The sequence below is a fragment of the Myzus persicae genome, unplaced genomic scaffold (genome assembly GCF_001856785.1).
Source record: "Myzus persicae strain clone G006 unplaced genomic scaffold, MPER_G0061.0, whole genome shotgun sequence".
In the NCBI taxonomy this organism is placed as follows: domain Eukaryota; kingdom Metazoa; phylum Arthropoda; class Insecta; order Hemiptera; family Aphididae; genus Myzus; species Myzus persicae.
In genome coordinates, this window is record NW_019101135.1 from 553,519 (window position 1) to 580,374 (window position 26,856).

Consider the following 26,856-nt stretch of genomic DNA (forward strand, 5'->3'; position numbering starts at 1 on the left):
TTCTGTGGCTTAAGAATATTTTTAACTCATGTTTTATATTGTTATGATTTCAATTTTCTGTAGTTACAACGTTCAACAGCTGACAAAATCATGTATTTCAAGTACACCTTGGAGGAGTTTGCTGGGAGACGCCATAGCACTCCAATATTTTAGTTAATACATTAATATTATCTTATCACTTGGGGAAAAAAGTGTGCTGTTTAATTTATAATATTATAGCCCTTGATGTCGTGTAAACGTATTGTAATAATATAAATTGCCAATACAAGTATTAGTCAGCGATCAAAATATTTATGTTTTCTAATAAACAGCATAAAAAAAATTTCTAATCAATCGTTGAAGTATCACTTGAAATAAATAAAATAAATAATCTCATTTTTTCCAGGGATACAACAAAATTCGACACATATAAAAGAAAATGTTTTACAATTGGGATTTCATTGTTTTGATTTGTGTTTGGGTAAATATATGATTGAATAATGATTTGTTTCATCTAAATAATCTAAATCGAGGATCGTTAAAAATGCTTGAATATAAAAAATACAATATATAGTCCAAGTTTGTTTATTTCGATTTCACTAACAACAACAATAATATAATATTATTTTTTAATTTCAGTATAATGAACTGAATAATAATAATAACAAAGCAACATAATATGTAATTTAAATATGTTTATGATTAAAAAATATAATTAATAAGATTATTTACAGCTTTTACAAAATCTCTACTAAGGTTACTAAAAAGTTTTTTAATTAAGAAAATACTAGGTTAAACTCTAAACGAAATAATTGAACATTTTAAAGTATTTTAATATCATGCCATTTTTAATATATAATACCCATATTATTTTTTTATTTCTACTGTCGTAACAATAAACTTTTTGACAAAAAGGGTTAATTGTTTTTAAATTTTAACTCAAACACGTCTTAATTAATTACTAGTTTACGAGTTTTTTTGATTCAATTTCCTACCTATTGAATTTTTAATACATCATTAAAAGCCATAACTATGATACAATATTTTCTCGAGGAAATCAAATTTTGATTAATTAATGTTGCAGTTGATTATACATGTTTAATTTGTCATGTAATGAACAAGTTTGATTAATTTATTCATACTTGACAATGAATTTATCAACAGAGCATTTGTCTATAAATAATTATATTTTGATAATGTTTTGATGTCCAACACTACTTTGTGTTTTAAAATAAATTCGAACTTTTGGATTAATATTAAAAAAAATTAGTTTATTTAATCAAAATGTACAATCTATACAGTGTGTACAATGAGTGATATGAGTAATATGAGGAATAAATAACAATGGGTGGGCATTCCACATTAGAAAAGCCTAAGTATGAGTGGTATCGGATTTCTATTAAAATAAATTATGAAGTATTAGAATACAATATGAATATATGATGTAATAATATTGTATACAACGACAATTAATGAAATAATAGAAAAAATAACACGTCGAATTACAATAATATGTGAATAGTAATCGTACCTGGACAATTTGTATTTCGATTAACTTAAAGGCTACGGTTTCAAGAAAAGAGAGAGTAATTAAAAAAAAAAAAACTTGGCGATGTGTTAATGCAAATAGTTTGAACAAAACGTCGTACACAATAAGCGAAACGCATCATTTTTTTTTTGTGCTCTCGTGTTAACTACGTTAACAATGATAACATTGACTTTAAGAGATGGCACGAAAACATATATACATCAGAAAGGGTGGCATCGTCGCGAATAAGGGATAATCGCCAGTGTTGGTATAGGACGAGTGGGCTCGGCAGAGCACTTATTCGAAAACGTATTGCCAACATCAAGTCGTGTTGCAATTGTTTTTATCGAATCATTAGTCCCTCGGTGTTAATCGTCGGGATCAGTAATGGGGATATGTCAGGGTAGTTAATAACTGACGGCTGGGTGTAATATATTCAGACCTTTATCATTCCTCATTCCCCGAGTATAATGATAGTTATAACCGCTAATGAGACAAAACTCGACGTGTCAACCCGAATTATTATTCGGGTATTTGCTCAGTTGCTCTTGTTTTAACGGCTTTTCAAGTAGTACATGCACATAACGTGTTTTTTTATTGCTATTATTTTTTATCCCTAACGACCCATGAAGTTCGCTAGATCGGTTATGATTAAACGTTGTTTTTATTTGTCTTTGTGAACAGCGCATTGTAAAATGCAAAATGCATCTATATAATATGCGTTTTTATTATTTCTAATTAGACGCCGACTTCGAAAAAAAAAATTAATTTATGAATTACAATTTTGCATGGTTACACCGTCCTACCTATGTACTATTGTTAGAAATTATTATCATTGTAATCATAATATGACTAGGTTTAGTAAATTAATTACAAAAACCATAATATTTAATTATCAACGAATCTCAAAATTAAAGCAAAGGCTCTATCGTTTTAATTCATTATTTTTTTCAAAAATACAATTTGTACATAATATAATTGGACACGACATTTGGCAAAAACAGAAACTTAAATCATGTTTAGTTGGTACGTACAATTAAAATAAGCTTATTTTGTCTGTATGACATTATTTGTTGGTCGGTATAATGAATATATTCGAACTAATAATGTATTATGTTTTTACATAAAAAATAATTCGAATAAAATGTTAATAATTTTGAATAAAATAATATTACATAGATGATCAACTCATCTATCAATTAGACCACTGTTTTTTTTAACTATTCACAGCACCAATTTGGTTGGGTATGAACTATGAACATTACATAAAATATAAAAATTTTGATACGCTTCAAACATTTTAAAATTATTTTCAGGGTAAACAAGTATGTATGTAATAATATATTTTTCTAAGATAAATTGAATTGGTTTTGAATACAGAATAACGCTAATGTGTTAATGGTTGGTAAAAACGAACAATATTTTATAAAAGTTTTATATTAATGCTTCGGTAACACAACAAGTAGGTACCTATATTAAGATACAAATAGCTATAATAACGATTGATATTAAATTAATATTAATTGATTATTTTTAACACAACCGTTTTTATTACGTAAACTACTGCTAGCGATGAAACAAACGTATCGAAAATTATATTTCGAGTATAAAGTTAACTTGCTGAACTAATAATTGTTATTCTACGAACGGTAATTAATTTCCGAATTTCCGTATTTACCATGAAGCACTATTATACCGTACATATTGTATGTATAGAGTATACACCGCATAAACCCGTACAATGGTATTTTAAACGACCAAGTTGTTAATCTAAACGAAATTTACAATAATAATTGCTACGATGACAATAACAATTTAATCGGAGCATCTCATTTGTCAGAAATCAGTTGTGCCCAATTCTATTTGATTCAGGAAATTGATAATGATTTATTATAGTCAATATCAAACAGTGTGAATTATAATACACGTTAGCACCGCGCTAGTACATCCAATAGGTTAGGCAATAAAACGCCAATATTCCATCTACGACGATGAAGATAATAATAGTACAGCTGAAGGTCGCGTGGGAATATCGGTAACGAAACGTAAAGAAACCTAAACGCGATACTACTCAAAATTATTTTAAAAATTGAGGTCTTGAGTATATCGTTGGGCGTGTCGGTGGTATCATGCGTGCGTGCAAGGATACGATGACGACGGTGATGATAATAATATGCTAAAGTAAAAGCTGTTGCAGGTTTGGTAATACTTACAGCGTTACAGTCGTTTATAAAATATAATTGGAAACGAGTGGGACCCACTGACAACTAGAGTGTTCTCGACGGTGTCGATGTAGTATGAAATAAATAGAGATGTGAGTTTGTATTAAGCAATGGTATACAATTCTATTGACAAGGTATTATATACATGGTATAAAATAATTGCATACAGGTTGTCAAAAAAAAAATATATATATATTTAAATTATTAAAAAACTAATTTGATACTTAAGAATACAATTTACTGTAAATTGTGACTGCATTATTTTCGAAACGATTTTAAGTCATTGGGTATGTTAGGTTTAGTTGCATGACTTAAATATTAATTTAATCTAAAACAATTCTTGTATGGTTGACTATTGTTGTCTTCATAATATTTTCCGAAATTACTACTCCATTTTAAAATTGCTCCAATATTTGTGTAACCTGTGCTCATTATCCGATGATTCGATGGTATAATATAAAAATAAAAATAAAATAAAATACTGCATTTCAACATCTCTAGCTGTATACAAATGTATAATATTATTATGCATCATAACTCATAATATTATATCAGCGGGTAATGACTCCGCCGAGTAACATAATAATATCATAATATTAATATTTCAAGGGATATCAAAACGGTTGATAACAATATATTGTATAATGTATAGCATGCGTATTGTCTTTTTTCGAGTTGTGTTCAGGTACCTGATACACGTGATGTAATTAGTGGTAGGATTTGCAGCAGTAGGGCGCGCGTGTATCCTCCTCGAGAAGTCCGGTCCATTTCCACAACCCTTCGGTCACCCCTACCCCACCCTCGAAAGCACATGAAACCATAATCACCATCTCCACCGCCGCCATTTATCCAACAGACCTTGAGAAAGTGTATATAATGTGTATGTGCGTGTGCGTGTGTGCGTTGGTTTAGTGCGTATAATATGTAGTCTAATATGTATATGTATATCCGCGCAGACGTGGCAATTAATAATAAATTAACTCGGCTAATGACGCACCGGAATTTTACTCCCCGATGCAGGATTTTTGTTGGTCGGGGAGTGCTGCAGAGGAAGGAGCATGATGACGATGGGGTGTTTATATGTAATATGTTATATATATTATTATTTTACTCTCGGCGGCGACGACGACTGCGACTGCGACGACTGGCGCGCAATTTGTCAAAACCGTCACACAAAAAGCAGCGTACATTTACAAGCCTGCACGGTGCAGCAGCAGCAATAAACACCTCCTATGCCGAGACCATTACAATAATAAACGCATATACACAATGATAATATATCATCAGAGTAGTAGTGGCAGTAGTAGTGCGGGACACGCGTTCTTCAAACGTGATCGGCGGGCAAGGAAGATGCAGGCAGATCTGGAAGTCACGGTCGATCGAGTCGTTACACCTGCAGAAACGACAATGCCGATCGTGCCACGCACAGTGGAAACTGGGAAGCGGTGGAACGGTATGTCGCTCTAATCCTGGTGACTAAAAGAGAAGAGAGAGACGGCTGAGGAGGTGCAACGAGAGATCTAAGGCGGCTGGCTTACTCGCCGGTCTGAGAAACTGACGGCTAATAGGTTTAAGATCGTTCCGGGTGCTTGTGCACAGACGTGTTATGTTGTTGAATTAAGAACCTGTGTTGTTGATACTGATGTTTTGCTCTTCATCATATTTTTATTTCACATACAATGTTGAATGTTTCGTACATGGTAAATGCGTAGAATGTATACAGCTTAGTTGGAAATTAAACGATGACTGATCGGCGGTAAAGCAGAGCAAAGCAAGTCTTCCCACGAGTCCGGCGACAAGATAAGAAAAAAAAAAGTTGTAGTAGTCGTTACAGTACTTGTTGTCGTTGTTGTTGTAAACACACGACGACAGCTTCGATATCCCCCTCCGCGCCGCCGATGCAATCACCGATCAACCAGGTATACGAGCGCATACCACAGGTACCACGTCATAATCGCTATTATCGGTGAGATCATCGACAAAACGAGTCGACGAATATTACGATTTCCATGGTACGGAAGCGCTTATAGGAATAGCTGACATGTACCGCTATAATATGTAGACACGTCTGTACACCACGACCGTGGTAATATATAATATGTATAGCGACCGCGACGAGTCTCTGCTGACGTGCGCAGAATCAAAATATTGGACTTAAACGTACTTTGTATCTCTCATATAATATACGACCTGGGGTTAAAATCGGAATGCAATTTTTTGATTTTAATTTCAACGTCACTCGTCGTCATTAGCTTTTATTTTGACTGATATAAATTATTTAAAACAGTATATTATTATTTATTTTATAATTTGATGATGGTTATATCAATGCACAATAGAGATTTAATTGTCTCATGATCTTAGAAATAGTTTTTATTTTTTTTTTAACAAACATTTTGGGCTGGATACACGTGTTTTGTTTCCGACCAATTTTTCGTAATGTTTTAACTGTCATATTGTTATTTATTAACAAAAACATATTAATGATTTATAAATTTGCCTGTAGAGCATTGTTTCTTGCTATGGTTAGTTTTTCTAACTGATCTCGCGCAACGATTTGTTTATCACCGCAAAAACGCAAATCAACAATTATTATAATTAACATATTTGTTTTTATAATTTATAATTCATTAAATCTCTAACAAACAATGCAAAGTTGCATACAACTATGGATATTTTTCTACTACAATATATCCAAACACATATCTATGATTTCTCAATTTTCTTTCTAGAGGAAAAATATCTAGAAGCATTCTACTTCCTGCTGTCCTAATGACTGTTATTCTACATTATAGGATCGTCTTTCGAACGTTCCATTTTCGTCGTTACATGTGGTTGTGAAACTGGCCAATATGTTTCATAAATATTTTAAAACGAATTATAATAGTTATTAATTATGAGTTGCGTGATCTACCGATAAACAATATTATTACAATATAGACTTGTTGGCTATAATTTTTAAATTAAAATTTTTTTTTTTGCAATTGATTTAGTTTTGTATACACTCGCACTATATTATGTTATATGAACACGATACATCGCATCTTTATATTTACCTACTTATGTATAAATCAATTTAGTGGTAATCGCACATAAAGGTAAGTACGACAAGCACACATCAGCCATCAGGTTTGGTTATAATATTTTGATCGCCGGCCAACTATAAATTGCGACATCTTACGATATTCCATTAATTATAAATCCATACAACGTATATTTTTGCTACACCATCATTTCGGCGAACAGCTTTCGATTTCACTTTAAGCTTATTCAACACCGATTATTTTCACTCAATTACACAAACGACCACAGATTGTGCAATTTTTATATTTTTTATTATACTTGTTCCTCAATTATTAATATAATCGTACTTCGTATATTTTATGAAGATTATTTATAGCAAAATCGATTATGGAATGAAAAAATAAAAGTATTATTGCTACAGACCCTGATTTCACCCTTATATTTTAACTCTTATGTTGTTGTAGGGGCCATAAACACGGGGAGGGGGTAGAAACTTTGAACCCTTTCCCCATCCTTTGCAACATGGAAAGTATATAAATGTGTTTACCCGTACCTCCAAAAACAACAACAATAAGAGACGTGGCAAACTGGCAAATAATAATAATATAAAGTCACCATTCTAGGAATTGGGTCCGGTAAAGCTATATGTTATAGAGTTCGAAATACAGAATATTCACATAATATTATTGTATCACAGTCTCCGAGCTCCATTCACCTTCACGCCATACTTTATTGTACAATAATAATTATTATTGTATTTAGAAGTTCCTTTGGTCATATCACAAAATTGAAATTGTAAGCTTTTGTTTGTACGTTATATTATTATTTAATTTAATTGTGAACTGTCTACTATATTATCCCAATTGAAAATCTTATCGTCATCCAGTACAGTTTTTTGTTGACTGTACCGCACGCAACAGTATGATGTATCAGACGTAATATATTCAAATACATGTCATTGAAGTATTTCAAAGTGCGAATTGTTTGTTTTCGCAAAAAAAAAAATTATATTTTATTACTTTATTTGTATTATATATTGATGATGCCAGTATTTTGTGTCTTATTACTTATTTACGATGTATCATCGTACTAATAGCAAAAAAATACTGTCCAATATTAAAGACGGTTGAAATCTACATTTGAATCTTATCATATTTCATATTTATCATAACTTTTTTGTGAGTAAATGTACAATAAATAAATAACAAATTAGTATATTTAAATATAGATTTATATATTTACTTAGTCTTAGTTTAAGACATCTTAATAAAAGTGTCACAAGTTATAATACGTATTCCTATTATTAATGTTGCTCGTAGGTAGAAAAAGCCATGAAATTTGTACTTTATTATATTGTTAATAATGTTTTATAGACGCAATCATAAAATACTTAAACTACTTTCATTATCTCATGCACATTTAAAATAAAAATGGACAGAAGAACAATTTTGACATTTTATGAAATGTCGAGTTCGCTGATTACAAAATCTAGTTGAGGTGTAAAATCGTGCGTTGGTCACATATTACACGATCACTAAAATATCAAATTAATAATTTTTGGTGAGTGATTGGAGGCTACTATCACAATTGTTTTAATTATATCTGAATATCCTACCTATTGATATAATACCTATTCGACATCATAAACCAAGTAACACAAAATGATTGTATACAGCTGTAGTTGTAATAGTTCATTTTTGTATTGTTGAATTTAAATTAGATTTCCAATGATAATGATTACCTTAGGGTACTTCTTGGTAACTTGATGGACAATGAATTACAATTTTAACAATGTTTATAGATTGCGAAAAAAACAAAATTCACTCATCGTAAAAATAATGAAGAGCTTTTGTAACTGTTATGGGTAAAAAATGTAAAATAATTTCTTATTATTATATGGTTTCATGGCATATTTCGTTTTTCATAAAATATAAATATGTTGTTAACAAAATGTGGTCTCTATAAAATGTAAGTACTTATTATTTATTAAATTTTTACTTTTAAAAATGTCTTAAGCATTATTTATTTTTACTGCAATATTTAATTTAGTGATGATTTATAACAATATCATGTCCTAGCACGCATTACCAAGCTTTATAATTAAAGCACTACTGATAAAAAGCATATACAAATATACAAAATTCAAAACCATGTTTAGAAGTGTTTATAAGTACCTACCTACCTACCTAGGCTACCTACCTAGCTAGTACCATTTTAAGTATGACTCTTTAAAATTAATATGAAAGTTAGAAGGTAAATCTTAAACTAGAATAAGTACTAAAAGTTAAATAAGAAAATACATTAATAACACAATATAATATTGTACTTTTGAACGTGCAGTATCATGAGTGAAAAAGTTATAAACTTGGGAAAGTAATAGAGATTTTTCTACGTGGAAATTAAATCATCACCAACTTTCATAACTATATTATATTTATGGACATTGCATATAAATAATATACTGGGAGATTCATTATAACGTAAGCACTAATTGAAGTAATATAAACGTTTTCAAAAATATCGTTTTTTAATTACTACATATTATGCTAAAAAAAAATACGTTTTTAATTGTTGAGATAATGAGTGTTTAAGATTAGTGGTAATCATATTAATTTCTAAGATATCAGTTGAAAACATTAAATAAATTAGTGAGAATAACAATAAATGTATATTATAAATTTAATTGACTTAGAATTTAAAATATATTTATTATGTTGTCAATTTTATATAACTATATGGGCATAACATAACTGATATTGATATTTCAAAATACCAAGAATTAAATATTAACATTTTAAAAATATCTCAAAGTATTTATTTGAATAGAAGATATACGTAAGTGGAGAAATTTAATAAATATTTATGGTCTTAATAGAATAATAATATTATAAAGAACAGATATTCGCTTAAAATTAATATTCTGGGGTGATTTGTTTAAAATTGTTGACACTTTGGTATTCACTGCGGATGGAACGTGGGAAATAGTCAACGAGTGATTTTGAACATTGCTTTGGTTCACTTGAACAATTCCCTTGGGCCATGTTGGAAGGGTGAAAATATTTTCATTGCAAATTGTAAGGAGATTTAAGGCAAAAAAAAATAATAATAATAAGAAAAAAATAGCTGTGAAAACAAAAAAAGTTGGCCAGCACCGCTGAATTCACTTAAGATGCACTGTCACGCGCAACAGGATTTCAATTTCCCGTCATCCCAACCTATGAGCTCGCAGTGGGAAATATCATGAAAAAAGGGTGAACGACTATAAGAGTGCGTGGCGGCTGGTGGATGTACGAACGGCCATAGGGGTTCGGCAAGGTATTTTCAAGCAATGTTTTCTCTCCGGTGTGTCGAAAACTTAAAGCCGTTTCGCAACGGAAACTTTATTAAAACTTTAAACGAGACAAGATGCCGGGTTTGGCATATTGCTTTAACTTACTAGTTAAATACCCCATATGCGTACGGGGTTTTTGCCATCATTTAAACTTTAAGTATCATTAGTCTATTGGACAAGGTGAAATAACAAAAAACAAAACGGCTACAATAAATTTGATTATGAATATCTGACCTATTTAAATATTTGTGGTATACACCTATATAGCTCTAAGGTAATTGTAGAAATGTATAATAGTAATCTTATTTTATATTATGTTTAGTTTAAGTCAATAAAATCATATTATAGGCCATCAAACAAAACCACTAACCAACTACACGATTTGGTTTCATCGTATAGTGATTAATCACTTTTTATAATGAACATAATATAAGATGGTCTGCTTTATCGTAATATATTGTTTTTAAAATTTTAAATCACAAATGCATTGCAATAAAAACTTTGTATAACACTATTTTGATGACCTTATCTCTTAGTCTATTATAAATTATAATATCAAATAATCATTGCAAATTATCGCAGAAAATTAAAATAATCTTTCTCTGAAACACATCATAACAGTATCATAATAATCTTTAAAAATTTAAAATATATTTTTTAAATATCGCATGTCTATAATTGCGGTACGACTATTATAATTTGTAACATACATTAGTATACTTAAATTAAATTTAAATAATGGATCATTTTTGTTGTTTTTTTTTTTGTATACAATTCAACAGTTTTCACTAGCCGGTTACGACATAACGTGTCGTGTACTAATGACGTCAATTGTCGTATTTCAATCACGGTACGAATACCACTCCCAGGGACTGTCAGTTTGAATATGGATTAAATTCAGAACACTCATGCAAACCATAATAATTCCCGTCGGGATAAAATAAAACTTGGAATGATTGACCTTCCCCTGGTCGATAACGATCGGAAAATTAAAATAACATTCTATTGGTTGTCGGTTGACAGTTGTACAGAGGTTACCGCATTCAAATACGCTTCAGCGGTTAGCGGTTAATCGTGAACAAATGAGATTCGTTTTATCAACGCTCGTATAAATAATTGCAGCAAGTGAAGAGTGCAGACTGCATCCGATTTGCAGGCCTCCGTACATCTAAAAATTGACATCCGAATATTTGATCCCCGATATTCCAGGCAGCACACATCCGAATTGGTTCCCGATAAAGACTTTTGAAAAAAGGAGAAATGCAATCTAATAATATTGCTATTTGATATATGTTATAGAACATATTATAGTTCCTATCATTACGAACGTACAAAAAAAAAAAAACTAAAGAAGTAGATAAAAAAAAAAATATAAAATAAATGAAAAAGGTATATAATAAATAAAATTAAATCCATTATGACCGACTTGGTAAACAATTTTCACCATACCTGCCTGACATTTAGACAGTCTTGAGCCTGTATTAAGTGAGAAGGAAAATTGGTGAAATGCTTTTAAAATAATCTGGGAATCAGTTCTGATATACCCTTATTGTAACAATGCGGATTTACCACGCAAAGAGTAGACTAGTTTGGCTGCTGTTTAGAACACCCAGTCGGTTATACATTATACCTGGTCCGCCGACTATTCGACCAAATAGGTTCTATAATACATATTTTATTTTAAATATGTATACCAAACCGTAGTTATAAACGACGACTATAATATTGAGCCAATACTAATAATTTATAGGTACGCGATAAGTTCATGGATGAACCATATTACAGTTTGTATTAATATTACAGTTATGGGTAACAGATATTATGTATAATAAATGAATAAAGTAGTCATCCATCATTAATGTTTTAATTAGTCTGTGATTAAATGGTATCTAACGACTGATAGAGAGTGGACTTAATTAAAAAAATTTCATTGACCGCAGTTTACAAACCGTATATTTATTTATGTTTATTAGTAAATACGAGTACGTAGTTAACGTTAAGTTCATGGTTGAATAACCATACAGTTTACAATATTATGGGTAATTAATTGGTCAAGTATACCTGCATCCATCACTTATAAAATTAATCTGTGATGAATGATAATAATATAGTAATGCAATACAGGCAGATAATGTCCGAAAAATATTTGCACCAGTACTAAACAGGTCAGTGATGTGGACTACATATTATTTAAAGCTGTCGAGAGTTGGTCGGTTTTTCGTGGATTTAGACCAATGAGAGGGAAAAAAATGACTGTACCAATTGATCAATTGATTATACAATGAGTCAAATTTTAATTTTGAAAAAAAAAATATTCAAATTTGTTTGCTCTTTGTCTGTGTTTTTTAGAAATACATTTTTATTTAATAACACCAAAGTAAAAGTGAATTTTGAAAATAAAATCAAATCAAATAGGTACTATGCTAATTAAACAATATGTACAACAAATCAAAAATTCAGTTCCTAGATAATCTATAAAGGAGAATAAAGAGTTCAAATAGGATTTATAAACCAAAATTGGTCTTTTGTTACTGTGTGAATTTTGCTTTCGCTTTTTGGAACATATATGCTGAAACTTTTTTATAGCTAAAAATAGTGATTTGTGACTGTGCGTATGCACGTTACGGATTTCCAAGACTCTAGGGCGTAGTTTATCTTTAATTACGTAGAACGTTTGGGGAACTCACGCAAACTAATTATCAGTCACTACGTACACAGTCACACATCACTCACGATGGATATTGCCTAAATCCGAACCCTTCAAAATGATTCGCTTTCAACAGCCTTAATGGAAAATAAAGCCTACTTATTAGATAATATTATGATTATTGACCACAGTTTATAATCTGTGTGAATATACTTAAATAAGTATATAATAGAATGAGTGCATATACTATAGAAAATAACTAGTTTATAATTATTATTTGTTTCTCACGATAAGGTTAACAATTGTAAATATAACTTTTATTTTGTTCTTTAACCCGGTATTACTTTTTAACCGTCGATTTAAATCAAGAACTTCAGTTTTAGGTAAGAAGGTATGCATGGTTTAATCATTGCAGTTATAATCTCAATAAAGACGATTTAGTATAATTTCAGAGGTTGTACACAATATGCACAAGTTTAGTAGGTACTATATTAAATTGGATAAACTACACGGTTATCCATAGAAAAAAACATGTCTTTGTAAAATCAATAGATAAAAAGGCCGGGTTGAAATGGGTTTGAGCCGTTATTGTCGTAGAATACTGGAAATACGCCTAACGGTCCACCCCTGTATTTATGCACTTTTTATTTGCATAGTAATCACTAACAACATTTTAAAACACATTAAGTCGTAGTTTTCTGTATGGGTAACAACAGTAATAATAGATTGTCCGACGTATTTCCAGGCTGGACTGGTGTTTAATTTTCATTAAATTTCATTAAACCATACTGGGCGACAATAAAAATGTTGTAATTCCATCACAATAATAATAATATAATACCTGTTGTGAACCTTTTCGTAAAAGCTCGGTACATGTTTTGTATGAGTCGAATATAAAAGTAAAAAAAAAAGGAAAAAGTTAAAAGAAATACTTACTTCACCATTTGGGCGTAACAGGACGATGGCTCCGAGTTGTTTGTCGACGAGGTCAGTGTGCTGGTCGAGTGGAAACGAGCTCGTTCCATTTTCATTCTTTCCATTTCCCGCTTTTTTGTCTCGGAAAATTGTGTGGCTATGACTACCAAACACAGGTTTATCATGAAAAATGATCCGATCTGAAAAAAATAAGCTCTGTATGAATAAATCTGTAACGTAGGTCTAATATAATATTTTAAAGAAGCAAACACATTCGATGCAGAAATCATTATTTGGACGTGTATACTGTATTATATAATACAAATAATTAGTATAAATACATATTATGTGTATATAAATATAGATATATGCATATGTATTATAATGTACAATAATGTAATCAGTAAGTACATAATATATATTCAGCATTCACGTGAATCTTTAAGGTTGAATCTAGTATAATGTCTCTTGCAGGTGGTCGTTTCGTTGTAATTCAACGATTGTGTGAAAACACTACGACAGTTTGCATTATTAAAGCTGTTGAAGCTTTTGGGATCGTTATAAATATTATATAAGTTTACTTATTTCCACATATCTATTAGCAGTACGAACTATGAGTATCATGTTTCGAGTTATTGTAAATAACGCAGCGTATAATTTATTATTCTATTTCAACAAGTTTTTGGCAAATTACATGACATATTATATACTTTTAGTTTTTATTGTGGACGTTGAAAATGTGTGTCCCATTTCAATATACGTATAGTGCGACAGTAGTAATAGAGTATTTTTTTTTAGAAATTAGAAATGTTTTATCGCAGGTATTCCCTAGAAACTCTACTAGAATAACAATTTATTTGAAGTAACATTATTGATTTATTGGTAAAGTAATCACTATATATTCATAATATTGTATATAATTTATTTGAATTATTATTAAAAAAAATAAATGTTTTTATGTTTTATAATAGATGTATTGTGGTTTTATACCCATATTGATTATATTCGTCGGACTTATTACATGATCACAACTTTACCATTTGCAACTCGTAAGTCACTTACCTATTACAATATTAATGCTTATAGGCACTCGTACCTATGTATATTGTATATATATACGACATTGGTACTCATAAAACTGCGTAAGTACTTACTTTTATATATTATAATAAATTAACGTCATGCTCCTGCAAATAATAGTATATTTAAAGTCAAAACATCTTGAAAACTGGATCTTAAATGTTTTTTGAAAAAAGACACTTCCAAAAAAATATTATTGCCTCTAATGGTTGTCGATTTTATTTGCTTAATATTTCTAGAGCAAGAACCAAAACAGGTCGATTTCAGTCAGTATTTTGTTGCCTATACTATTGACTCGAATGTTTACAATACACGATGAGTGAAATGTGATACATTATTTTCTATCTGTTTACCAATATATTAATTGTGTTTTACGAGTGTCAATTAATTTGTTCAAATATTTCTATTTCAAGCACAATTCAAACGTCTGCCTGAAGATTCAATAGTTGTCTGAGAGGTTCACGATTATTATATTTAGATAAAAAAAAATTTCAATACTGTTTATTTAGTTTAGTAGTTAGACTTACAAACTTCTCAATCCTGAGTGATGAATATTTCAATAAAGTATTTAAACGCAAGGGTTTATGCACTCAGGAACAAACTTTTGAAGTCTGAATCGATCTTTTTATCCATATATTGTTCAATTATAGCTGAACATGAATGTTTATCCTCATCCTGATTATAACTTATAACAAACCTAAATTCATATGAATTGTGTATGTTATGATTTTATACTGCTACCTGGGTTAGAATTAATTTTTTGTTTGATCATTTTTTTTTGTTTCGATAGGTTTTTGTGGTTTTTAAACTAGCTTAAAACTTAAAAATCCTTAGAATTTAAGGCAGGTAATTAAAAGTTATATATCATACATAATAAGTTAATTTTAAATGTTTTAAATGTTTAAAGTACAAAATTAGAATACATTTTTTAATTTAAAATTATAACAAATTGTTATATTCAATAAAACATAATACTGACATATTTTTGTCACATTCATGATTCTATTACATTATTCACAGGTTATTTTAAATTGAAAAGGGTGCGTATCAGCTAGGGTGTATAAAAATCCAGTTATGTGAATTTCCATAAAAATATGTCAAAACAATACACTCGAGAAACGTGAAACTATTTTCGTTTTAAAATATTTGTTTTTATACATGAATCAACCAATACCATTTATTTGAATCGCCCAAAGTCAATAAATTTACTTTTTTAATATTTATTATCTTATCGAAATAGTATAAAAACGACTTAGAAATAGTTAGTAAAAAAAGTCGGTGACATTACAACCCACCACTCACTGGTTCATACACACCTATAACAATACTAAATGTGACAACTATTATACCACTTATGTAGTAGTTATCTGTTGTTTTTGCTTATATACTTATCAGAATACTTTTGATGTATACTCATTTATATTTATTTATGTATGAACTTTGATATCTATACTATAAATGGTATGTATGGTAATTAGTATGTATAATTGATATGTTTAGTAATAAAACTGTCCAGCACCGGACACGAGATGAAGACCAAAATAATTAATTGTAATTGTTATTTTATCGACTTTATACATTTAACACTACCGTTTGTATTCAGTCCAATGAAAGTATTTAGATACAAATAGTGAATAAATTACTTAAAAAAAATATATATTTCATAAATAAAATTGATAATTAATTTTACTTTTTAATGTATTCAGGTTAATGATATTATTTCAAAAACAATGTATGTTTATGAAAATATATTTTTTACATGATTTTAAGTTGTTGAAAACAACGTTTTTCCAAAACACTATACTATATTTTTTTTAACGACAAAATGCATTTTTAATTTCAAATCCCAAATCAAAATATTATTAGTTTTAGATCTGTAAAAATTATATTTCAGACAAGTTACTAGTGTATTCTGTATTTTAAGTTTTTATAGAGGAGTTATTGTAGTGGAACAACATTTTTCGGGGTAGCTTGTTAACCCCACTCATCAAAACACTGAATACTTATAACTCATAAACTTCTCATTCAAAATTTTATTTGTATGCATCGGAGTAATGTTGTTATTCAAAAAAATAAACAAAAAACAATAACAATTAAATAATAATAAAAAGATACATAGTAAAAATAAAATTTTTCTAGAAAAAATGTTTTTAACGACTCAAAATATTTTTAAAAACATGAATGGTTTTTTAAAATAATGAGTGTCTCGCGTTAAATAGATCACCCAGTAAAGGCAAGTACCAGAACAATATAGGTTTGTTCAAATAATAACCGAACAAAGTTGAAACCCGATTTTACGATTGACATTATTTTCTACGGAGTAATATTTTTTGCATTGAAATTTAATATTCGGCCATCTTGAACTTTTTTTTAATCAAGGCCTGATCAGTGCTCGCCTTTATTATGTATAATATTTTATAATATGAAATTCAATACCGTAAAAAACAGTACCTACCTATTTACGATGGATGTATTTTAATAAAATATAGGTGTATATGGGTACGCCATTTATAGTTCCAGTAAATAAGTTATGTTAGATGAGTTTAATATTTTAATAAATTAACTTATCATTTTTATGTATTTAAAACTTCGATGAGCGAAGTATGATAGTGGAACAACATTTGCTGGGTTAACCCCGCTCATCAAGACTTTGAATAACATAATTTCGTCTTGTATGTTAACATTTTGTCACTATTCACTAATTTTTGGATAATTAAGAAGACTTAAAATATATTGTTCAGACTTAATGCGTATTACATCAAAAGGGTTCTGTACTTTATTTGTAATTTATTATTCATCTGAATGTTGGGTTGTTAGGATTATTGATTGCCTTTTAGTTGTATGAAACAAATCTAAAGAAATAGTAATACAGCATGCCCTGAAGTTACACAAAATTGAAAATAATAATAAGTTAATAAGACAATTAAAAATTGCTATCAAAAATTTGCTTTCTGAGTCGTTTTATATAAAACACAATACTTTATCGAAGTGTGTGTTGTATAATTGGTATTAGGTTTATTTATCAGAATGAAATCGATCACGTAACATTTACGGATACGATTTAAAAGATAAAATATGATATATGCGCCATTTGGAGTAAATATTCTCTATTTCGTTGAAATATAGTTTCAGATAACACCACAACGATTCAAGTCCTCAAAAATGATTAATTTGCATATTATTATTATATTTTATATTTGTGGGTTTTGAGAGAAAATAATAACAACAAAGTTATCGTAAATATTCATAATAATATTATCTAACCATATAAAATAATTTTTAAATTTATGTCAATATTTTTTTTTATTGTTATCATTATAATTTTATTTTATAGTTGAATGTATTAATTATTATTAGATGATATCATTATTATATTAATTGTTTTGATTAATTTGACATTTTAATACAAAATTATTTTGTCATGTTAACAACTTGACTAGACAATAGATTATTTTATTGATGTAAAATTAAAATAAAGTGACATTGAATCAGTGGCTTACATAAAAGTAGTATGAGGGGGGTGAAGTGTCTAAAAATGTATAAATATAAAAAAATAAAAGATAATATATGCATTTCAAACTTGTACATATACGCATCTTTTATTTCGTCACAGCATTGAATCAAAGTAAATAAAATAAAACAGATATATTTAATACGCATTATTTTTAACCAAAGGTGATGCAATATTTTTCAAAACAATTTATAATAATTAGTGTTTGACATTGGACTGTGAGTAAAATTGTTTAAAACTTTATACATTTTAATGAACTTAGATAAAAGTTTTAACCTAGTGCAAATCTGAGCTAAACGATTTAATCATTCGTGTTTGAATTTTATAGATTTTTCCCAGTATATTTTAAGAACGATATTTTATGTGTAACACTATTAATAGTTTTAATCGCATTCCAAAAAAAAAAATTAAATTATTCTTAGTAATATTAAAATAAAATTATTAAATATTTAAGTTATGAACAAAATTGTTCTTGTATTTTGGTTATTTCTTTGTTGAAATTAATAGTTAACACTGCATTACAAAATTCAAAAAAAATAGATAAGTGACATATCGAATTAGACTGCCGTATTTTAAAATAGAATAAATTAAAAACTAAAAATATTCTCATAATAAAGTACATACTTTCTAGTGAAATTTATTAATACAATATTTGTCTAGGTAGGTACCTATTTAAGTTTTGTAAGTTATATACCTAGTTGATCAATACACATTTTATTTAATGACCTATATAAAATGATTCCAAACCATCCAAAGTTTTGGAACTCTTAGAGAAATATATCTCAAACTCAATCCTTATAAAGTTCATACGGTACTCGGCACACCATACATACTAAACTGTAGTCTAAGCTTCTGTTCCAGTTGGCCAAGCACTACGTGACATTGCTGACGTCATTAAGGTAAATAAAATATAATATATAGTATATTATCCGACCTTCAGTATTGGATCAAAGTTGTGTACATATTTTATTTCTAATTTTGATTCAAAGTGTCCGAATATTTCTATACTTCTATTACAAGAGTCCGTTTAGTTAATTAATTAACAAAAATAAATAATTTTTTGAAACAAGAAACCTATACGCTTGCACGTGGAACCAAGACGTTTGAGGGTGTTTGGATAAAATAGTAGGTCATGTGATCACGATGTCAATGACCAATTCGATCGAGCGAAGTGGCTCCATATTCTTCCACTTCTTATTTTTTTTTTCATTAGAATTGTGTTTGTTTTCATTCAAATATTTATTTACGTACAGTAAAGAATGTGCATACCATAATATTAGTGTACTTGATATTATAATAAGCACAAGCTGTAATTTATTATTTTTAATAATCAAAATTCTTGTATACGAAAATAAGCACTAAATTCATCGGCTAGGCTGACGCCAATTTACATTTTACATATAAAAAAAAAAATATATTTTAATTCAGACGTTATTATTTTTAAATTTGTATTAACAAGATAAATGTCATTTTATCTGTTAAGACTAGCATTATAATCGTAAGAAGTTTATTTTACAGAATGTACATTGGCCATTACCTAAAATTCGTTACTTAATGTTCTCCTACTTAGTAATAATTGCATTATTATTATATTTGGTTTCAAATGGATTTTTAGGACGTGATAAGCAATTATATCTCTCAAATGAAGATTTGTTGAGTGCTATCCAGTATACCGTTCTAAAAATTCCAAAAGAATTGGGTAGGTATTTCATAATCTGTGAATATTGGTAAGTGTAATTTTAACATATTATTATCATACACGAATACTAATACATTTAAATTGTATATTATTCACTCCGATTAAATAAGCTTTGATTTTTTTGTTATATGTAGTTCAGTCTAATATACTGTACATGGTCTAATTTAATAGTACATCATTTATAAAACATCATTGAAAATAAATAGTTTTGATTTATTTAATAGTTGATAAGAGATTTAAATCTTTGCAATGGGTATGTGTACTACAATCATTACCCAAACAGGTAGTTCATTATTTATAAACCTATTTAAAGTTTGGACGGACCGAGTTGTGCACTAATAATGCACTAAAATATTAAGGAGACTTCTGCTGCAGCCTTCCCACAATGCATATACACAAACTATATACCCTTATAAACATAATTAACTATTAGGTATAATTGGTTGACCGTATTATTTAAAGTGTGCAATGTGATTATTTGCAGAAAAAATATTATTTTGTTTCAAAAAACATTACACATGGGGAAAAATAATACGATAACCATACACGATTTGCAAAGAACGATCTCCAATGATTTTACGGTGGTTGTAAAAATATATCAAAATAAATAATCTACAAAAATAATAAAATCATCAACGCTCTGACAACGATCATGTTATCAATACATAATACGTGTACAGCAACCAGCTTTATGGGCGACAATAGTTCGCAGGGAGATCACATATATGATATATATGACCTCCCTGTTAAGAATCTCGTTCATCTGTCGCATAAATGTTTGTATATAGTGATATTATATATCACACAAGTCCCGAGTCCACACTCCGTATATACGACAGTGACAATCTGCTTAAGCCTCAGGGTCAAACCTAACCTATCAGAATCCATCGACGTGTTATATCGTTGTACGGTTTTAGCCTGTGCAAAGACATAGTTCCAATGATTTTACGATGTTTATAAAAATATATCGAGATCAAATCTACTAAATAGAATGAAATCTTCATCCGCGCTGGCCTACGGCGGTGTCATATCATTACGGTCACCCTGCGAACTGCTATCTCTAGCACCTGGTTACGGTAATGTCGATAAGAACCATAATATTCTGCGAGTTCGTCTGTCGCATAGGGTTAGGTCACAAATGTTTGTGACGAGTGATAAATGATAATACTCTGATGTGGCACAAGTCCGTAAGACTTCAACTACTGTAGTGACAATGTGCTTTTAAGCCCCAGAGAGGACGATTTGCAGAGAGCATCGACGTGTTATATCGTTATACGATTTTAGCGGCGTGTGTAATTGGATTTTACCATACCTACTAATTGTAATCTTTGGAGTGTAACGAAACGTGCTCGCGTTTCGGATGGGTGATCAACGTAATAATATAATATATTCGATTATATGCTTTTAAAAACAACTACGCGAAGTTATGAGATCGGAGGACAATACAAATAGATAGTTCCATGCTTTTAGTAGATAGGTAAGTAAGCATATCGATGTCTACTGTTCTTATGCAAAACTATAACTGCCTAACTAACCTAACTAACCTAACCTATGCGGTTAACGGTCGGTGTTGTTTTGTACCCAAGTTTTTATGCGTATCGCATATAATGTAAAATCCACACGTTAATTTGGGCAATTTAGTTTGCAATAATATGATAAACTTATAGGTACTAACACGATCGTTGGTCACCTTTATGACTCTCTATATAGCTGGTTGAAAAAGGTTAAGAACGTCAATCTTTCAATTTGCTCTTTATAAAGTATCATCAAATTTGACTGTCAGAAAATCATTTGGTTATAAATGATACTTTTCCATATTGTTGTGTATTTGTTGATTCAACTGTTTAAGTAAATTAAATAAAAATCTTAGCTGATATGGGATAAGGAAAAATAATTAAAAAGGTACATGAAAAAAAAAATTGTATCATTTATGAATTTTATAATGTACCTACATTTTTCTGTATTTTTCAATATTTCTCTCACCATAATATAAAAAAAATAGATCATCTGTAAAGAGACATTTCAACCATCTTGAGGCATACCTCATAGTGAATATTTCATAAACAAATTGCTCAATGTTATTTTTTTTTGTAGTATGAAACATAATGTTCAATGTTGAAGAGTCTATAAACATTTAAAAAGAAATGCACACCTTTAATACAAATATTACTCTAATGTATCTATAATTATAAGTTAACTCTGTTCTGTTTATAGTAAGGTATTAGATATGTTTAAAATAAAATGTATAATGAAGTGTTCAATGTATATCATTATACTAAAAATCAATTTGACTATAAACTAAAATTCATTCTGAATAATAAAAAAACAGAATAAAGATAAATATGATTTATACATGTTTTTATAACTTACTTTTCAATTTATTTATTTGAAACCTAATTATGATAACATATTTTTTAATATTTGGTTTACGAGTCTAATAATTATTTCGATTCCACTTGTCTTTATCAATTTACACTCAACTTGCTTATAATTATATCAGATACGTTTTATACTATAAATGTCTTTATTGTATCCGAGCACATGATGAAATCTCATAAAGTCATAATACTTGAATATTCTGGTCTTATTTAATGTAATTCGATATGAAAAATAAATGCCTTCTAGTTATATTTTGTCATATTAATTAAACTTAAGTATTAAATTATAAAAAAGTCATTAAAAATACCTAATAAATTACCTGCATCCAAACGTCTTTATAGTTACCTTAAAAATGATCATTACAAATCTTTGTTACATCAAATAACAAAACATATTTTCTTTAAAATCTTTAATTGTTCTCTATAAATAACAAATCAGTATACATTTTAAATTTATTTATTATGCAGTCAACATCAAATAATTAATCACTCAGAATAAATGTGTATAGAATTGTTAGCATTTAACACAAGGTTGAAACTACCATGTTTATATTATGTACAACAGAAAAAAATACGAATAGTATAGGTAATTGTATGCAAAACATACTATTTTAACATTATGATAATTTTTTAATAAGTGGTTTTTGATTAGTGCTATAAAAAATAGGTAGTTAACATAACGTGCTACTTGATATTTTGTTCTCCTCAGGGAAAAACATTGAATCATAAATAATGTGTTTTTAAAATTATGGTTTTAAATAAAATGTTTAAATGAGCGGTACCCATTTTAACAAAACCATAATATTATCGTGCTTAATAAGGAAAAATTGGATTACGAAAAAACAATTTTTGCTATTCAGATTTTGCTGGTCCATTTTTGTATTTGTTTTGTTACTATGTTAACGACTTTACGTCATTAAATTATTATATACAACAGTTTCTGGGCACTCTAACGCAAATTGCAATGAAAAATCTTCCATCTTTTTAGTTTTTTACTAAAAAAGGATCGTACCCAGCACCTAAACATATCTATGTTAAAACCACAATTATATTCAAGCGTAATGTAGATAAATAAATTGCGAATACAATATGATGAAGCCAACAAGGTTATATTATCTTATTCGATGATAACATTTAGGGTAAAATAAGATTTACATCAATTCATAATTTTTTTAATTTGTTTTTATTCACTCATAAAATATATCGTTTATTTACTTTCTTCAACATAATATAAAATGGGTGAGCTAAAGGAATTAAACAGTTTGTTGTGTTTATCTTTTTATGATCTTTATTATTTTATTATATAATCTTGCATAATTTATTTCTTTTCGGAAATAGCATAATTTATATAATTTATATTATTTGTCACTCAACTGTTCAGTAAGCATGCATACTTGTTATTAATGAGATTGAGATTTTAATGTAGTTAACAATTTATCATAAACTATATGTATAATATGCGAGTAAGAAACTTTGTAATCAAATGGTAGTACAGATTATTATGATGTTATTTTATTTTAATCATCATATTTGACATATGAAATGAATGATTATATGAAACAATTATTTATTTTAATACAACTGATTTTTTATAAGAAATAGGAATGTTTTTTTTACAACTTAATGGCATAATTTTATGGTTCAATCAAATAATGTTTTACATGGTTCTATAAATTTGAATGAATGAAAAATTACTTTAATTGTATCATATAAATAACACTAGAAAAAATAATAGGTAATACGTAATAATTAATACGAAAAATATTCATAGACAATAAAGTACCTGCAATGTATATACATTCGGTTAAGTAACGAGTTTATAGTTTGGTCGTTTTAAATTTACTTTTATTATTCTTTTATTTTATTTATCTATACTATAATGTAAAGAGGTAGTGGTTGTGACGTTGTTAGGGGTAATCTCAGGATCTACTGAACCGATTTTGATAGTTATTTTACCAATAGATTCTATGTAGCCACATTCTGGGTGGTTTTCATAGTCATACATTTAGTTTGATAAAGTTTATAAATAATTAGTAGTTATTTATTATTAAAATAAACGTGTAAATTGTATACCTATATATTATACGGCACGAATATCGTTGCTATGAAACAATTGGTAAATTTTTAAACACATTCAAAATGAACACGTCAATTTAACTCGACTATTCTTATTGTTATCTTATGATGGTTACATTTTTATTATTATTTTTTTATGGGTGGTGTTACTTTTGTTTTTGCATGCGATTTTCGGCAAACACTACATGTAACAACAAAATGAACACCCTCTCATGTCATCAGGACACGCTTAAAATCATCTTACTTATAGAATTCTGTTGAAACTCTCAATTTACGAGAACCCATTTGAGTGACAACCATAATAATGACTTTCCGCATCAACTACTAATTCTCAAAGAAGTAAAAATTGACTGTCCTGATACTAACAGTACCGACGATAGATTAAGTCACTTATTATGTAAGGTTAGAACATCAGATAGACTCAATATATCCCGATCTTGAAAATATATTAGAAAGAGATTATCATTGCCTTTGTTCCGCGGAAATAGTGTCACCCACAAACAACACAGTGAATGAGATACATAAAATGATATTAAAACAAAATAACCGGTCAAGTCAAACACTATAAGTTCATTGAAACGGTGTGCAATGTTGAGGATACAGTACACTATCCTCGAGAATTTTTATATTCATTGAGCCCTTCAGGCTTACCCCCTAACCATCCTTTAAAAGTTAACAATTCCATCATGGTATTAAGAAACTCGTGCCCACCAAGCATGTGTAATGGGACAAGGCTGCTTATAAAAGAGTTGAGGGAGAATATAGTCGTGGCGGCCTTTTTCACAGGACCAGCGGTGATACAACAGGCGTATATTCCACGGATACTCATGGTTCCGACGGGTTTACCCATACCGTTTAAAAGCGGAGCCTTCAAGATCTCTTTTGTCCTCACTATTAATAAGTCCCATGGTCAAAAATTCTCTCTGATGAGCATTGACCTGAGACAGCAGTGTTTTTCCCGTGGGCAGTTATATGTTGGCTTATATCGGGTTGGAACTCCTGAAAGACAAGATATTTTGGTACTAAATGATAACATCAGATCCAATATAGTATACAGAGAAGTTTTGAACAATAAAAATAAAAATGACTTACTCAATCATATTCAGTCTCATTCAATCATTTGAACCCCGTTAATATAGCCAAATTGGCATGCAAATACATACTTATATATGCAGTAAAAATACAAAATCACAGTTTCATACCACCATGTAAGTGTGCACAAATAAAGCATTTTGAATTGGCGCTTTCATTAGTATTTTGATATTCGAAAAATCCGATGAACATTTTTAAATGTAAACATCATTCTGATAAATTGAACAAAGTTAGAATCACTTAGAGTTTACATTTAACGGGCAACGAAGTGAACGGGGTCGGCTAGTTGGTAAATAAAATAAAATAAAATAAAATAATAATATATGTTGATGTCATCAAACATATTCTGTAATAGTAAAATACATAAAAAAAAGCTTATGATTTTATAAGACCCTGGGTGCATTGAGGCAGTATAAACACTATAAACATTAAACATACAATTTACAAACACGTTTATATTATTTATTACTGGTGTCTGGTACCTATACAATAATAATTATTAACGTATTTAATTTTGTTCAAAATGAATGCGATGTATTCGCTTATAATTGTTGGTATGGTTTTGTATAACCTTCACAGTTCACATGTTGCCGTACCAAATATTGAATTAGTTAAATTTTTCACTGTTATAACCGTTTATTGAAAAATCATTTTATCAAATCTAAAATCATAATATCTAATTGAATATTTTTACATGTGTATATTGTATATATGTCATATTTTGTATAAAATATATAGATAGTAGAGCAATATGGAATTTTTTTTCGATGTTAAAAATTCAGATGACAACTTCGGAGTGAATTATTGTATGTCTTAAGTCCATATTATATGCACTCAGAAAAGTGCGAAACCAGAAAGACGTGTTTAGCCTGTTGCGTTATTTTTTCACTTTATAGAATGGAAAACGCTCGGGCGAAGAAATTGAAACTGAACAGCTTTACTTCAGAACACTTTGAGGTGAAATGAAATATTAAGGAAATATTCAGTGATGTGCAGTTGATGTATAATATGTTTCAATTTGGTACGATTTTTGCAACGTTTCTTCGAATCATTGGCCTTTTTTTCAGTCTTATAATATATTATATTTTTTTTGAGTTTGCAACACTTTCAAATATACAAATAATTTTTCGTATTACATATTTTTTGAAATACCTGATTCAATCAAAATTTGATAGACTTTTTTGAAAACTACTGTTGTAAAGAACGGAGAAAAATATTTCTGAACATTTAACTTGTACCTAGTATTTTTCAATACATCATCAAAAAAAAAAAAAAAACAAAATAAAAATATTCTTCAGATCTATTAATTTCAATAACAATATGATTTTGAAATATTGATTTATATTTTACATATTATTAGTATCATAATAAACT

The 26,856-nt window shown here is 28.9% G+C and overlaps 1 protein-coding gene across 8 annotated transcripts in view; it reads right to left on the bottom strand.

Annotated features, from left to right (window-relative positions):
* The window catches only part of LOC111027871 (voltage-dependent T-type calcium channel subunit alpha-1G), a 262,059-nt gene that overhangs the window by 78,325 nt on the left and 156,878 nt on the right, over positions 1-26,856 (bottom strand). For all 8 annotated transcript variants that reach the window (XM_022306346.1, XM_022306344.1, XM_022306345.1 and 5 more), the window contains one exon: positions 13,668-13,846. In XM_022306346.1, coding sequence (XP_022162038.1) covers positions 13,668-13,846 — 179 coding nt within the window. The remainder of the gene's footprint in view (positions 1-13,667; positions 13,847-26,856) is intronic.